The sequence below is a fragment of the Oryx dammah genome, unplaced genomic scaffold (genome assembly GCF_014754425.2).
Source record: "Oryx dammah isolate SB20612 unplaced genomic scaffold, SCBI_Odam_1.1 HiC_scaffold_15, whole genome shotgun sequence".
NCBI classification, from domain to species: domain Eukaryota; kingdom Metazoa; phylum Chordata; class Mammalia; order Artiodactyla; family Bovidae; genus Oryx; species Oryx dammah.
This window is the reverse complement of record NW_024070199.1, coordinates 36,405,661-36,422,818: the sequence shown is the minus strand read 5'-3', so window position 1 is coordinate 36,422,818 and position 17,158 is coordinate 36,405,661. Positions and strand designations below refer to the sequence as shown.

The window sequence follows — 17,158 nt, the reverse complement described above, 5'->3', positions numbered from 1 at the left end:
ACAGAGAATCTACCTGATAAAGAATTCTGAATAATGATAGTTATTATTGAAAATAATCCAAAGAAATGATCCAAAATCTTGAAATCAAAATGGAATCACAGATAAACAGCCTGGAGACAAGGATTGAGAAGATGCAAGAACATGTTAACAAGGACCTAGGAGAAATAAAAAATTGTCAATATATAATGAATAATGCAATAAATAAGATCAAAAACATGCTGGAGGGAACAAATAGTAGAATAACAGAGGCAGAAGATAGGATTACTGAAGTAGAAGATAGAATGGTAGAAATAAATGAATCAGAGAGGAAAAAAAGAAAAATGAATTAAAAGAAATGAGGACAATCTCAGAGACCTCTGGGACAATGTTAAATGCTCCAACATTTGAATCATAGGAATCCCAGAAGAAGACAAAAAGAAAGACCATGAGAAAATACTTGAGGAGATAATAGTTGAAAGTTCCCTAAAATGGGGAAGGAAATAATCACCCAAGTCCAAGAAACCCAGAGCATCCCAAACAGGATAAACCCAAGGTGAAACACCTCAAGACACATATTAATCTAATTAACAAAGATCAAACACAAAAAACAAATATTAAAAACAACAAGGGAAAAACAACAAATAACACACAAGGGGATTCCCATAAGAATAACAGCTCATCTTTCAATAGAAACTCTTCAGGCCAGGAGGGAATGGCAGGACATACTTAAAGTGATGAAAGAAAATAAGCTACACCCCAGATTATGGTACCCAGCAAGGATCTCATTCAAATATGAAGGAGAAATCAAAAGCTTTACAGAGAAGCAAAAGCTGAGAGAATTCAGCACCACCAAACCAGCTCTCCAACAAATGCTAAAGGATCTCCTCTAGATAGAAAACACAAAAAGCATGTATAAACTTGAACCCAAAACAATAAAGTAAATGGCAACGGATCATCAGTTCAGTTCAGTTCAGTCACTCAGTGGTGTCCGACTCTTTGTGACCCCATGAATCTCAGCACGCCAGGCCTCCCTGTCCATCACCAACTCCCAGAGTTCACTCAGACTCGCATCCATCGAGTCAGTGATGCCATCCAGCCATCTCACCCTCTGTTGTCCCCTTCTTCTCCTGCCCCCAATCCCTCCAAGCATCAAAGTCTTTTCCAATGAGTCAACTAACCGGATCATACTTATCAATAATTACCTTAAACGTAAATGGGTTGAATGCCCCAACCAAAAGACAAAGACTGGCTGAATGGATACAAAAATAAGACACCTATATATGTTGTCTACAAGAGACCCACCTCAAAACAAGGGACACATACAGACTGAAAGTGAAGGGCTGGAAAAAGATATTCCATGCAAATAGATACCAAAAGAAAGCAGGAGTAGCAATACTCATATCAGATAAAATAGACTTTAAAACAAAGGCTGTGAAAAGAGACAAAGAAAGACACTACATAATGATCAAAATATAAATCCAAGAAGATATAACAATTATAAATATAAAGGTACCCAACATAGGAGCACTGCAATATGTAAGAAAAATGCTAACAAGTATGAAAGGGGAAATTAACAGTAACACAATAATAGTGGGAGACGTTAATACTTCACTCACACCTATGGATAGATCAACTAAACAGAAAATTAATGAGGAAACACAAATTTTAAATGATACAATAGACCAGTTAGACCTAATTGATATCTATAGGACATTTCACCACAAAACAATGAATTTCACCTTTTTCTTAAGTGCACACGGAACCTTCTCCAGGATAGATCACATCCTGGACCATATCTAGCCTTGGTAACTCAAAGAAAATTGAAATCATTCCAAACATCTTTTCTGACCACAAGGAAGTAAGATTAGATCTCAATTACAGGAGGAAAATTATTAAAAGTTCCAACATATGCAGGCTGAACAACATGTTGCTGAATAACCAAAAAATCACAGAAGAAATAAAAAATGAAATCAAAATATGCATAGAAACGAATGAAAATGAAAATCAAAACACAACAACCCAAAACCTGTGGGACACTGTAAGAGCAGTGATAAGGGGAAGGTTCATAGCAATATAGGCATACCTCAAGAAACAAGAAAAAAGTCAAATAAATAACCTAACTCTACACCTAAAGCAACTAGCAAAGGAAGAAATGAAGAACCCCAGTGTTAGCAGAAGGAAAGAAATCTTCAAAATGTGGGCAGAAATAAATGAAAAAGAAACAAAAGAGACTATAGCAAAAATCAACAAAGCCCAAAACTGGTTCTTTGAGAGGATAAATAAAATTGTCAAACCATTAGCCAGACTCATCAAGAAACAAAGGGAGAAAAATCAAATCAATAAAATTAGAAATGAAAATGGAGAGATCACAACAGAAAATACAGAAATACAAAGGATCATAAGAGACTACTATCAGCAATTATATGCCAATAAAATGGACAACGTGGAAGAAAGGGACAAATTCTTAGAAAAGTACAACTTTCCAAAACTGAATCAGGAAGAAATAGAAAATATTAACAGACTTATCACAAGCATGAAAATTGAAACTGTAATCAGAAATCTTCTAGCAAACAAAACCCAGGTCCAAACGATTCATAGCTGAATTTTATCAAAAATTTAGTGAAGAGCTAACACCTATTCTACTCAAACTCTTCCAGAAAATCGCAGGGGAAGGGAAACTTCCAAACTCTTTCTATGAGGCCACCATCACCCTAATACCAAAACCTGACAAAGATGCTACCAAAAAAAAGAAAACTACAGGCCAGTGTCACTGATGAACATACATGCAAAAATCCTTAACAAAATCCTAGCAATCAGAATGCAACAACATACTAAAAAGATCATACACATAACCAAGTGGGCTTTATCCCAGGGATGCAAGGATTCTTCAATATCCACAAATTAATAAATGTAATACACCACATTAACAAATTGAAAAATAAAAGCCATATGATTATCTCAATAGATGCAGAGAAACCCTTTGACAAAATTCAACATCCATTTATGATAAAAATTATCCAGAAAAGAGGAATAGAAGGAAATACCTCAACATAATAAAAACTATATATGACAAACCTACAGCAAACATTATCCTCAATGGTAAAAAATTGAAAACATTTCCCCTAAATCAGGAACAAGACAAGGGTGCCCACTTTCACCACTACTATTCAACATAGTTTTGGAGGTTTGGGACACAGCAAACAGAGCAGAAAAAGATATAAAAGGAATCCAAATTCCAAAAGAAGTAAAATTCTCACTGTTTGCAGATGACATGATCCTCTATATAGAAAACCCTAAAGACTCTACCAGAAAATTACTAGAGCTAATCAATGAATATAGTAAAGTTACAGGATATAAAATCAACACACAAAAATCCCTTGCATTCCTATACACTAATAACGAGAAAATAGAAAGAGAAATTAAGGAAACAATTCCATTCACCATTGCAAAGAAAAGAATAAAATACTTAGGAATATATCTATCTAAAGAAACTAAAGACCTATATATAGAAAACTATAAAACCCTGGTAAAAGAAATCAAAGAGGACACAAATAGATAGAGAAATATACCACGATCATAGATCAGAAAAATCAATAGAGTGAAAATGATTATACTACCCAAAGCAATCTGTAGATTCAATGCAATCCCTATCAAGCTACCAACAGTATTTTTCACAGAGCTAGAATAAATAATTTCACAATTTGCATGGAAATACAAAAAACCTCAAATAGCCAAAGCAATCTTGAGAAAGAAGAATGGAACTGGAGGAATCAACTTGCCTGACTTCAGGCTCTACTACAAAGCCACAGTCATCAAGACAGTATGGTACTGGCACAAAGACAGAAGTATAGATCAACGGAACAAAATAGAAAGCCTAGAGATAAATCCACCCATTTATGGACACCTTACCTTTGACAAAGGAAGCAAGAATATACAGTGAAGGAAAGAGAATCTCCTTAACAAGTGGTGCTGGGGAAACTGGTCAATCATTTGTAAAAGAATGAAACTAGAACACTTTCTAACACCATACACAAAAATAAACTCAAAATGAACTAATTATCTAAATGTAAGACCAGAAACTATAAAACTCCTAGAGGAGAACATAGGCAAAACACTCTCTGACATAAATCACAGCAGGATCCTCTATGATCCACCTCCCAGAATACTGGAAATAAGAGGAAGAATTAAAAAATGGGAACTAATCAAAACTCAAAGCTTCTATACAAGAAAGGAAACTATAAGCAAGGAGAAAAGACAGCCTTCAGAATGGGAGAAAATAATAGCAAATGAAGAAACTGACAAAGAACCTATCTCAAAAATATACAAGCAACTCCTGCAACTCAACTCCAGAAAAATAAACGGCCCAATCAAAAAATGGTACAGAGAACTAAACAGACATTTCCCCTAAGAAGACATACAGATGGCTAACAAACACATGAAAAGATGTGCAACATCACTCATTGTCAGAGAAATGCAAATCAAAACCACAATCAGGTATCATTTCATGCCAGTCAGAATGGCTGCTATCCAAAAGTCTACCAGCAATAAATGCTGGAGAAGGCGTGGAGAAAAGGGAACCCTCTTACACTGTTGGTGGGAATGCAAACTAATACAGCCATTATGGAGAATAGTGTGGAGATTCCTTAAAAAATTGGGAATAGAACTGCCTTATGACCTAGCAATCCCACTACTGGGCATACACACTGAGGAAACCAGAATTGGAATAGACACATATACCCTAATGTTCATCGCAGCACAGTTTATAATAGCCAAGACATGGAAGCAACCTAGATGTCGATCAACAGACGAATGGATAAGAAAGCAATGGTATCTATACAAAATGAGGTATTACTCAGCCATTAAAAAGAATACATTTGAATCAGTCCTAATGAGGTGGATGAAACTGGAGCCTATTATACAGAGTGAAGTAAGCCAGAAAGAAAAACACCAATACAGTATACTAATGCATATATATGGAATTTAGAAAGATAGTAATGATAACCCTATATCAGTTCATTTCAGTTCAGTCACTCAGTCGTGTCCAATTCTTTGCGGCTCCATGAATCACAGCACACCAGCCCTCCCTGTCCATCACCAACTCCCGGAGTTCAGTCAAGACTCACGTCCATCAAGCCAGTGATGCCATCCAGCCATCTCATCCTCTGTCGTCCCCTTCTCCTCCTGCCCCCAATCCCTCCCAGCATCAGAGTCTTTTCCAATGACTCAACTCTTCGCATGAGGTGGCCAAAGTACTGGAGCTCAGCTTTAGCATCATTCCTTCCAAAGGAATCCCAGGGCTGATCTCCTTCAGAATGGACTGGTTGGATCTCCTTGCAGTCCAAGGGACTCTCAAGAGTCTTCTCCAACACCACAGTTCAAAAGCATCAATTTTTTGACACTCAGTCTTCTTCACAGTCCAGCTCTCATATCCATACATGACTACTGGAAAAAGCATAGCCTTGACTAGACAGACCTTAGTTGGCAAAGTAAAGTCTCTGCTTTTGAATATGCTATCTAGGTTGGTCATAACTTTTCTTCCAAGCAGCAATCATCTTTTAATTTCATGGCTGCAGTCACCCGAGACAGCAAAAGAGACACAGATCTATAGAACAGTCTTTTGGACTGTGGGAGAGGGCAAGGGTGGGATGACTTTGGAGAATGGCATTGAAACATGTATAATATCATATATGAAATGAATTGCCAGTTGAGGGTGGATGCATGATACAGGATACTTGGGACTGGTGCACTGGGATGACCCAGAGGGATGGTACAAGGAGGGAGGTTGAAGGGGGATTCAGGAGGGGGAACACATATACACCCATGGTGGATTCATGTTGATGTATGGCAAAACCAATACAATATTGTAAAGTAATTAGCCTCCAATTAAAATAAACAAATTTATATTTTTATAAAAATGAAAGGACCTTAATGTTGGGAAAGACTGAGGGCAGGAGAAGAAGGGGATGACAGAGGATGAGATGGTTTAATGGCATCACCAACTCAATGGACATGAGTATCTGTGGACTCCAGGAGTTGGTGATGGACAGGGAGGCCTTGCATGCTGCCATGCATGGGCTCACAAAGAGTTGGACACGACTGAGCAACTGAACTGAACTGAAGTTGTTGAATATATTTTCAGATTTCTTTCCGTTTTTTGTTTTGATTTTCTTTGGTTTTCTTTTTGATGGGCAGGATTTTTGTTTTTCCTTAGAAGATATTCCACTCTGAATGTAGAGTCATAAGTCTGAATTTTAAAGCCACTTAAATAATGTGTTGTTATAGGTAGCTAGTCAGCAACCTGATACAATTAGATTTCTTAGTCTTTGTTCTCAATTTTTCCAGTTCAATTCAATCCTTCAGTTGTGTCTGTCTCTTTGCAATGCCATCGACTGCATCATGCCAGGCTTCCCTATCCATCACCAACTCCCAGTTCTTCCTCAAGCTCATGTACATTGACTTGGTGATGCCATCCAACCATCTCATCCTCTGTTTTCTGCTTCTCCTCCTGCCTTCAATCTTCCCTTTATCAGGGTCTTTTCCAATGAGTCAGCATGTTTGGTATGCATTCAGTCTCTTTTCAAATCAACTAATATGAATTAAATTCCTCTCTGTCCCCACTGCACTCCCAACTCTAGGCCAGAAACAAAAGCCTGCAGAGACTGAAGGCTGATTCCAGCACATTGCTGTGGAGATTTCATTCCCACTGTTTTTTCTGGAAAAAAAAATTAGTTGCTAACATTAAAAACAGTACATTGTGCATAAATATCCAAACTTCTGATTCTCTTGAAAACATGGCCAACTGGCGTGCTTTACAGAATTGGTGAGGTGGAGGAAAGGCTTCTCCCAGTGGTAAGGTCTGTGCTGCCCAGGGTCCAACATAGCCACCTAATCCTAGTATCATCTCCTGATTCCTGGGGACATTAGTTTGTGAGAACTAGACTGCTAGCCCTCTTAAGATAAAGACTACTTTTGTCTTGATCAACTTTGACTTTGAAGCCTTTAACCCAGAACCTAGCACACAGTTCTTCCTTGTACCTTTGTTGGATGATATAAAATATCTTGTGGATGCATATGACATTTCTTCCAATACTGAAACCATGTAATTGACGTACTGCTCTGCCCTAAATCTTTGATGCAGACTGGCATCATAGGTGCCCCTGATGTCTGCCATTAGACCCACTACCTAAAGCCAGTTGTATGTCCCTGGGCTGTCCCTGAAGTCTTCACTTTGACATTTGACAACTTATCCTCCTAGCAATCTCCTCTCTAACGCAGACAGCAATGGACATCGCATGAAGTGGCTAGGAAGATGACATGAAACCATGAATGTCTAGCATGGCCCCTAGTACCCATTTTCATGATGGTCTTAGCAGTTTTTTCTCCAAGTTGGCAAGGATCTCTGTCTTCTTAGATGTCCATGCAGATCAGTTTGATTTTCCAGCCAAGATTCAAGGAAGAGATTACAGTTCAATTCTCTGTATTCTGAGAAGCTTCAAAGTCCACTCGCCAAGGACACTGATGAAGGCAAAGATTTTATCAAGAGCTTTGTGATTTTTTTCAGATCTTTTTAGTGGCCTAAAGGGGAAAACTAGGGTAGGTCAGTGCATATATAACTAGAGGCTCCTGGTCACCACTACATGCTAAGAATCCAAACTTCCCTGAGTACTTGGAGCCAGGAAAGAAGCATGAAGTGGCTTGTGCTCCTTGGGCTGATGGCCTTCTCAGAATGCATAGTGAAGTAAGTATGGGGACTGTAAGTCACATCATATTCCTTTCTCGGACTTTCATTTTCATCTGCTTATTCTTCCACCCATCAGGTTTATAAATGAATGGAATGTTTCCCTAAGAGTCTTAAAGTTCCACTGTTACTTATTGATATGTAACTTGCTATAGGAACTGTGGATCCCAAGGTCTTGGTACAGATTTGGGTTGCACAACTTGGGGTCCAGTCATGTCATGACCTATTCAAAATGCAACTCCTTGCAACTCTTCAGTGCACAGTCTATGCAGATGTCAATGTGGTCCTGTGGAATAGCACTTCTCTGCATTTTATTCAACATGTCCTCTTTTTTCCCTGTCTACTTTAGTGTGTATATGCCTATGTCTGCATCTCTGTATCACTGTCATTTATCTCTCCATCTCTTTGGAAGTCACTGGGAGTGTGGGAATATGTCTGGGGACACACTGGGAGTATGTCTCTCTGTGTTATTTTGTTTTATTTTTCATTTGACTCTTCCTTCCTTTTTCAGCCTCTGAGTTTGCCTTACTTGTTCCCTATATTTTGGATTCGTCTTTCAACTCTCTCTTCTCTTTCAATGTGGAGAAAGATACACTGTTTTATAAACAGTGTTTTATATCTGACAACCAGTGTGACCACTTCCAACTCAGAAACCTCTTGCATTTCAAATTGCTCCCTTATAAAAGAGGATAAGAGTACCCCTTCTAACTCCTTCCTTGAGTTTCTGTGAGAAGGTTAGAGTGGGATGGCAACAGCAATGCTAATGGCTGTCATTGTTGAGACTTCCTATTTATCAGGTACCTTATATCCATCACTTCACTTATCCCCAAGATATTCTATTTGGAGGGGTTGTATTGTTACATTCCATCATTTTACCGAAGGGGACACTGAGACACCACATGGTCATATGGCTTACCCAAGATTGCAGAACAGAACCTTTATTCAAATCTATGTCTTTGCCATGGTATATGCATAGAATTCTGATAATAATGTCCCTCATAAAAAATATTAGAAAATACACAGAGCCATTACAATGACAGTTATACCTTAACACTGACAGCTAACTATAGCATCTTCTTTGTTTTCTTTGTCAAATGCTCGGTGAAAGAATACCTCTAAGGAGAGTGAAGACCATGAGAAACACCCTCAGTGGAAAAAAGATGCTGAACAGTTTCCTGAAGGAACATGCTTACAGACTGTCTCAGATTTCTTTTCGTGCCTCAAATCTAACTATTCACCCCCTGAGAAACATCATGGATGTGAGTATTTGGGGAGGATGGTGCTCCTCAGCGCCCCCTGGTGCTCTTTCCCAGTACTGAGGCTCCTCTGGAGGTGTCAGGTGGGATGTTGAGGTTGGAGTTCCTGCAGGAGGCAGAAACCCTGGAAAACCGGGAGCCCAACCAGAGGATAAGGCACCCTCATCCTCAACTGTTGGTCTTTGTGACTGAGCCCAGCAATTACCAGGTGGCACGTAAATATCTATTTCTGTGTCAAAGATGTGTCATTAGTTTAAGGGAGATTGTTCCTTCTGAACTTAGTGAGCCACTCAGTTACAGATGAAGAGTGAACCGTCACTGATCAAAAGGTAGAATCAACTGCAAAGCAATTGTGAATCCCCAGGTAGAGGAATTCAGTTTTCACAGATGCAAGAACGACAACAGCAAAAAGTTACTGAACCTGTATTCTGTGTATGGCCATAAGAATCACTGTGGTTACTGTTTTTAGATTGGAAAAGGGCTAATTTTGTCTTCAAAATGTCTTTAAGAATGTCCATGCCAGCCTGAGAGATGGGCAAAGAGTAAATACATGTCAAATGAAAGGGTCACCTATGCGGTGTTGATTGGATGTGGTCTGAGTTTAGAGGGAGTGGCTGGGGTTGATCAAATAGGACCTCCTGGAGAAGGGGGTGCTAAGGCTGGGTTTGAAGAGAGGACAGAGCTTCTCAAATGAAGGCACCAGGACTACCCTGGGTGCCCAGCAGTCCTGGAGGTGCAGTGATTATGCCTCTGGGCTTCCCATGCAGGAGGTACCACTTCAATGCCTGGTCATAGAGTGACTATCCTGCATACGATGTAGTACAGGAAAAATATATCAAATGCAGATACCTTTGTAATGAAAGTCTGTCAGCTGCACGGTGGTTAGAAAGTGATCTCCAGAGATATGAGACACCCAGAGGGAGACATCAGTGTGGGAATAGAGGGTAGCCAGTTCTGCACTAACCCACTCACTCCTTCTCCCTGTAGTTGCTCTACGTGGGTAAAATCACCATTGGAACACCCCCTCAGGAATTACAGGTTGTTTTTGACACAGGCTCATCTGACTTGTTGGTGCCCTCCATCAATTGCCTCAACCCAACCAAGAGACCCTGTAGTGAGTAGAGACACCCTGTACCCAGACTATCCTTCACTGGCCTTGCCACCCTGTTTACAACCTTGGCATCTGATGACACTCATCTCTTGTTTCTGCAGGTAAACAAGATAAGTTCAAACATCACCAGTCTTCCACCTTCCGGTTTACCAATGACACCTTCAGAATCTACGTCAGTGCTGGAACGATGAGAGGAGTTGTTGCTCATGACACAGTTCGGGTAACATTGTAACAAATGCTGAGTCAGGACTGGCTATGGAGTGACCAATGCTTGCAAAACAGATGCAGAACCATCTGGCAGGACCCTTCCTAGCCTAACTCCCATAGATATTGGCCATCTTATTCACAGGATCATGACTCTGGGGAGGCAGTGCCCGTGATGACACATGAGCAAACAGATTAGCTAACCCAGAGAGTGGCTTGAGGTGTGAACTTGCAGCTCCTCTGCCCATGAGCAGTTAAAGGTTCATTTTACTGTGAGCAAGAAGAAGGGATAAAAGCACTCATTTTTATATTCACAGACTGTTTCAGGCACTTTCTGGTGATAACTGGCTTAATCTTGCAACAATCCCACACAGCAGTTACTCTGATTAGCTCATGAGACATATGAGGAAACTGAGGTGCAGCCAGTGAGGGCCTTGCTGAGGTCACACATTGATAAAAGGTGGAGATAGGCTGGCTTTTCAGGACTGAAGTTGCTGTGGGGTGTTTGGGGACAGGATAAAACTGATCTGGGGGCCCTGGGTGCAGTCAAGGACTTCAGGTATCCAGAGTGGGAAACTGGAAGCCTGAGAAGTCAAGGGGCCTGATAAATGAGTTCTCACTCTAGAGGACCCTTGAGAGTCTAATAAACATATGCCCTGCCTCCCCCAAAGTATTTGAATAGTTCCCATCTCTCTCTTTCATTCTCATACACACTCATACAAATATACACATATCCCCAAAAGTGAATCCCCTAGGCAATAATTTCATAGAACCCTGCAAGCAAGATTGTGTTTTCGGCTTCTGTTTTCCTGGACAGATGCAGAAGCCACAGTAGCTTACAGAGAATGCAGTCCATTCCTGTCATTAGGTCACAGTGATGCCAAAGAAAAGGCTATCTTGCTCTTGTTTTGTCCATAAGGTGGCACCAATGGGACCTGGCCTGACTCTTGGTTGCCCCACCTGTACAGAAGCCATCAGGCCAATTTGACTCACTGACATGGTGTTTTTCAGAGGGTCAGATGTTTTAAAATTCACAGCCTCTCTCAAATGGAACCCAAATTCTCCTTCCACCTTGCTCTAACCTTCTGTGGGCCACCGAAGACAGAGCCCAGCTTCAATTCTTCTCTGAGGAGATAATGGCAAGGCACCCCAGCCCAGTCTTAGCTCCACTTCATGTATCTGTAAGTGGGAACACTCTTCTCTCCCACAGATTGGGGACCTTGTAAGTACTGACCAGCTATTTGGCCTAACCTCTTTGGAAACCTGGTTTGATATGCCTATTGATGGCATCTTGGGCTTGAACTATCCCAACACATCCTTCTCTGGAGCCATCCCTATCTTTGACAAGCTGAAGAATGAAGGTGCCTTTTCTGAGCCTGTTTTTGCCTTCTACTTGAGCAAGTAAGTCTGAGATGGACAATCTCTTTCTCCAAATTAGGTGTAATATGCTTTTAGTTGCAATAAAATTATAGAACACTTGATAAAGAGGTATCCTGAGAGATAATCTAACCCACCATAAATATGGCCCCAAGGCCCTACCTGGCCTCACCCCTGGCATTTATAAATAAATAAAATTTTATTGGAAGACAGCCATGATCCTGGGCTCAAGACCAGTAACTTGGTATAGGGGAGTGAGTGAGAAAGAAGGCTAATGGAAAGCAACAGGAAACAAGTTGAAGGAAAAGGCATTAGGATTTGCTTATGAATTTGATAAGGAAGAAAGGAGAAGGCTGGTGGATATCTTTCTTTCCTCATTAGCACTTCACTTGGAGCCCAGGTCCAGCTACCCAATTTGTAGGAGGCAATGAAAAACAAAAGTGTGGGACGCAAAAGTGTGGGACCCCTTTTTCAAGAAATATTAAGCATTTCAAGACAGTGAAAGCAGAGGTGGGGTCCCTTCTGAGTGTGGGGCCCTTTAGACAGTAGATGTCACAGGCCAGTGGAGCCAACTCTGGGCGACCTGAACCCAAATGCTTAGAACTTCCAGACTTGATTTTCCTGAAAAATGACAAGGTGGACAAGGGGAAAGCCAAAACACTTCAGCACCCTGTCCTCTGAGGATGTCTGAGCACTCCGGTCGCTGGAGGTCCAGGGAGTCTTCAGAAGACTTAGTGGGTGGAGCCCAGCCAAGTGATTCAGCTTCTAACCTCCTCTGTGCCACTCATTAGCCAGTAACAGACCTCATTCTGAATCTCAATCTCTCCTAGATGCTATTTCTGCATCTGTACATGGGGACTTTATTAGGGCCTTGATGGGTGGACAAGCACAGCTCTCAGACAGTGCTAATATTACTGTCCTCCAAGGATCCCCCCCACCTCTCTTCTCTCTACAGATACAAGCAGGAGGGTAGTGTGGTGATGTTTGGTGGGGTGGACCACCGCTACTACAAGGGAGAGCTCAAGTGGGTGCCATTGATCCACCCGGGCGAGTGGAGTGTACACTTGGACCGGTAAGCCTCTCCCTCTTGAGCCCAAGTGGTGCTCCCACTACTGTACATGAATGCAGGCAGAAACACACAAATGCATTCTCAGACACATAGTCACAGAGACGTATACACCACCCACAACAACACAGACAGACACACAGACACATGGAAACACACAAGCAGACACATATAAACCTACACAGGAACACATATAAACATGCATAGCTAGTCAGAGACACACAAACACACACAGAGATACATACAAACACATATAAACAAACACACAAACACATAGATACACAAACAACCCATGGGTTTATAATCCCCTGGCATTCTGAGCAAGGCTCTGACCAGGGTCCTGAAAGAGTCTAAAGAGGTCTGTTCAGCTGGGAAAGGGCTGCACCCACCGCCCTCTGAGGTGCGGAGCATGGTTAGAAGACTCTACAGTGTGGTGAACAGAGGATCAGGGAGAATTTCTTCAGCCTGGACAGAGTTATAATAAGATGATCAACTGTCCATGGCTACTTAGGACATAGGAAGTTCTCAGTACAGATAAATGTCAGTTTAAAAACAGGGAAAGTTCTGAGAAAATGGGGGAAATTAGTCTTCTTTGGGAGCAGCTATGCAGCAGTGGAGGGAGTTTGGCTGCAGTCTTAAGACATGAAAGCAACTAATAAAAAAGACATCCCATGTTCTTGAGCACAGAGTGGGGCAGGGGCTATACAGAGAATCTGGAAGGTGGGATCTAGGAGTGACCTGAGGACAAAAGGCATAATTGACATGATTCTGTGTGATACCTTCAGACAAAAGCTGACCTGTCCTTTGGAGTTTCTGCAGGCTAGTCATGTATTTCCTGGCCAGGGTCTCAGGGCCTGAGCTGGTTGTAGGAGCAGTGCTGGCAGACACCCTCTCCCAGAGAAGCCCCTCTCTCCCCCTACTATGAGAATCTGCTGCCCCTGAGAATCTCCATCTTCACTCTCTGTGAGACCTGTTATTTGTTCCTCACCAGATACAGCTCTCTGGAGGTTACTGATTGTTTTCTAAGTCTTCATTCACTCATTGAACAGACAAGCATTGGGCATCCACTGTATGCCAAGCACTTTAGGGAGGCAAGGAGAATAAAACTTGCCTTTACGTCTAAGAAGGCAGATGTACATGAAGTGACCTGCCCACATAGTGAAATGTGACTTTGGTACATGCTAGACATGATGAAGAGAAGGCAATGGCAACCCACTCCAGTACTCCTGCCTGGAAAATCCCAGGGACAGCAGAGCCTGGTGGGTTGCCCTCTATGAGGTCGCACAGAGTCAGACACAACTGAAGTGAGTTAGCAGCAGCAGCAGCAGCAAACATGAGGAAGGGTCTACAGAAAGTGACCAAGACAGGAGACTGATAAACACCAGTGGAAAGACTTCCTGAAAACCATACAGTTAAGCTGGAATCTGGAAGATGAGAAGAAATTTGCTAGTCAAAAGGGACTGGAGTTTTCTAGGAAGGAAGTCCAGTTTGTGTCAAGGTACAAAAGATCCTGGTGTATTCAAGTACTGCATTCAAGGATGTCAAGAAAGGTGTTGGGTCGAGAGCAAAGGAAAAGAGGGAAAGAGACGAAGGGCTGTTTAGGGACAGTTGGGAAGGGGGCAACTCTGGGGAGACTCAGAGTGACCTTGATGCCCGCTTTCTTCCATTGTCTCTCAGCATCTCCATGAGAAGAAAGGTTATTGCTTGTTCTGGTGGCTGCAAGGCCCTTGTGGGCACCGCGACATCACTGATCCTTGGCCCAAGAACAGTGGTCGATAACATACAGAAGCACATCGGTGCCACACCACAGTGTTTCGAGGTGAAGGGTCATGCCCCAGGGTCACTCCCTGTCTCCACACACAACAAGGATCTCCAGGGCCAACCTCTCACCCTCTCTCTCTAACAGTACTTCGTTTCATGTTCTGCGGTCTATGCCCTGCCCTCTATTATCTTCACCATCAATGGCATCAACTACCCAGTGCCAGCTCGAGCCTACCTCGTCAAGGTGAGGGGACAATACTGCGGGTTGGTTCTCTAACTGGAGCTTGCAGGAACCCTTGGGCTGCTGCTGGGAGGAGGCGCCCTCTGGAGGCCATGTACACCATTGCATATGCTGTTGAGCCCTGTGGCTGGGCTAGCGCCTGCCAGAAAATCAATCACTTGGGAGTAAAGGGCCGTCTGGGACACTGATCTTCCTGAAATAAATGTGGAGACGCCACACCATGCCAGCATAGTGGGAGTCAGGGAGAGGGGAACACTAAGGTCCTCAGTCCTCAAGGAGCTGCAATTCAATCTGAACCTTTAGGTGCATGAACATGAAAGTCAGCTTTAGCAGTCCCTGAAATAGGCCATGTTACAAGGAGAATGACTGGGGACAGTCCTAGTGTGATGTTTCAGCATATGTTAACAGTCTCCCTTCCCTTCTCAAAGTTTTCCTGGTTTGGATGATAAATTACATGGTCAGCCTAGTTCTCGGCTGCATCTTCCGCCTGCTCTGGCCAGGTGCTTCCTTTGTGAGTTGGGGTACCCGACCCCTCTGGGGGGAGGTTGGAAACTAAGGTGAATAAAGGGTGTCCAGTGACTGCTCAGCCCTGGCACAGGGTGGAGGCTTCATGTCAGCTCCCTGAGAGAGTTCAGGGCAGACTGATGGGCTCAAAGAAGGCTTTGAGGAAGATAGGGAATTTCAGGAATTCTAAAACTGTAAACTCATGAAGCCATGTGGAGGGTTGCTTGGTTCTAGGCAAAACTGCCCTGGATTCCATGCAAATAGCATCTCAAGGTGGTCTGTCTGCACTGGGGCACTGAGGACTTACTAGGGGAGATGAGGGCTATGGACTGACCAGTGGGGATGGGAACCAGAGTATATTACACAACCAAGTCTGGAGTGGCTAAAGAGGGTGAGTGTGGGCTGAAGGAGGCTTTGCAGAGTTCCTGAGTTAAGTCATCAGAAACGTGTTGTGGGCACTGCTCTATTTAAGACGGATAACCAGCAACAAGCTACTGTGTAACACAGGGACTCTCCTCAGTTATATGACAGCCTGGATGGGAGGGGTATCTTTGGGACCAGGATGCATGGATAAATACGGTTGAGTCCCTTTACTGTTCACCTGAAACTCAGAGTATTGTTAATCAGTTATACTCCAAAACAAAATAAAGTTTTTTAATAAAGTACGGGTTGTGGGGATGCAGGAGGAGAACTGGCATTCTCTGCAGAGAACATGTATAATATCATATAAGAAATGAATCACCAGTGCAGGTTCGATACAGGATGCTTGGGGCTGGTGCACTGGGATGACCCAGAGGGATGGTATGGGGAAGGAGGTGGGAAGGGGGTCAGGATGAAGAACACGTGTACGCTCGTGGCAGATTCATGTTGATGTGTGGCAGAACCAATACAATATTGTAAAATAATTATCCTCCAATTAAAATAAATAAACTTAAAAATAAATAAATGAAAGGAGGGGAGAAGGAGTAAGAAAAGAAAAAAGAAATAAAATGTTTGAACTAACATTAAAAAAAAAGAGCAGGAGTCAGAAGGAAGGAAACAGTGAGTGAGGAGAACTATGGACACACTTGTTCTTTTCTAAAAAATTATATTGAAATGTTGCTAATATTCAGTGTTCTGTTAAGTTCTGCTGCACAGCAATGAGACTCAGTTATACACATAAAAATTCTTTTTTCTTTTTTTTTCGTTCTTTTTCATGTGGTTTATCACTGAATATTGAATATAGTTCCTTACACTCTACAGTAGGACTTTGTTGTCTTTCATTCCTCTGTTTCCCCAACTCCCAGTCCTCCCCTCCCCCACACCCTTCCTCATGGCAACCTCATGACTCGACCCTCTTTCTTTTGGATAAACTGTCGTATCCCCTGCTGCTGAGAAAACCCCTTGATACTTATGAAAAGAGGGAAATAAAAAAGTGTGCTGGGTGTGGATATTGGGGGGAATCGCCGTAATGGCTCATGCTGACTGGTGTGTGTCTCTGACTCCCCCAGAATTCTAGAGACCAGTGCTATTCCCCCTTTCAAGTGAACAGAGTGAGTCCATCTGCAGAGACCTGGATCCTGGGTGACATCTTCCTGAGGAAGTATTTCTCAGTCTTTGATCGAGGAAATGACAGGATTGGCCTGGCACGGGCAGTGTAAATGCTGGGAGTGGTTCAGGAATCAGTAAGGCCACTGCTAACACACACTCACTCACACTTAGGGTACTCCTGCCCAGGATGCTGGTGAACTGTATTTGGTGGTCTGCACACCCTATTCTCAGTAAAGAATAAAGAGTTTCACTCTTAATGGTGCTGAAAGAAATCGGTGCCTCTGTTTTTGTCTGGGAGTGAAGGATATAGAACCAAGTCTGAATCAAAATTGAGAGGAGCCCTAATCCAACTGGCTTCAAGAAAGAGGGAGACTCATTGAAATGATTCTGG

General features: G+C 42.3%; 1 protein-coding gene across 1 annotated transcript; it reads left to right on the top strand.

Moving 5' to 3' along the window:
* Positions 1-7,616: 7,616 nt before the first annotated feature.
* On the top strand, positions 7,617-16,877 carry LOC120874493 (pregnancy-associated glycoprotein 1). The gene is made up of 9 exons (XM_040255921.1): positions 7,617-7,717; positions 8,826-8,976; positions 9,961-10,087; positions 10,186-10,304; positions 11,499-11,689; positions 12,621-12,737; positions 14,409-14,550; positions 14,638-14,736; positions 16,728-16,877. Exons 1-9 carry the CDS (start codon positions 7,617-7,619, stop codon positions 16,875-16,877), a joined length of 1,197 nt encoding a protein of 398 aa, XP_040111855.1.
* Positions 16,878-17,158: the final 281 nt, after the last annotated feature.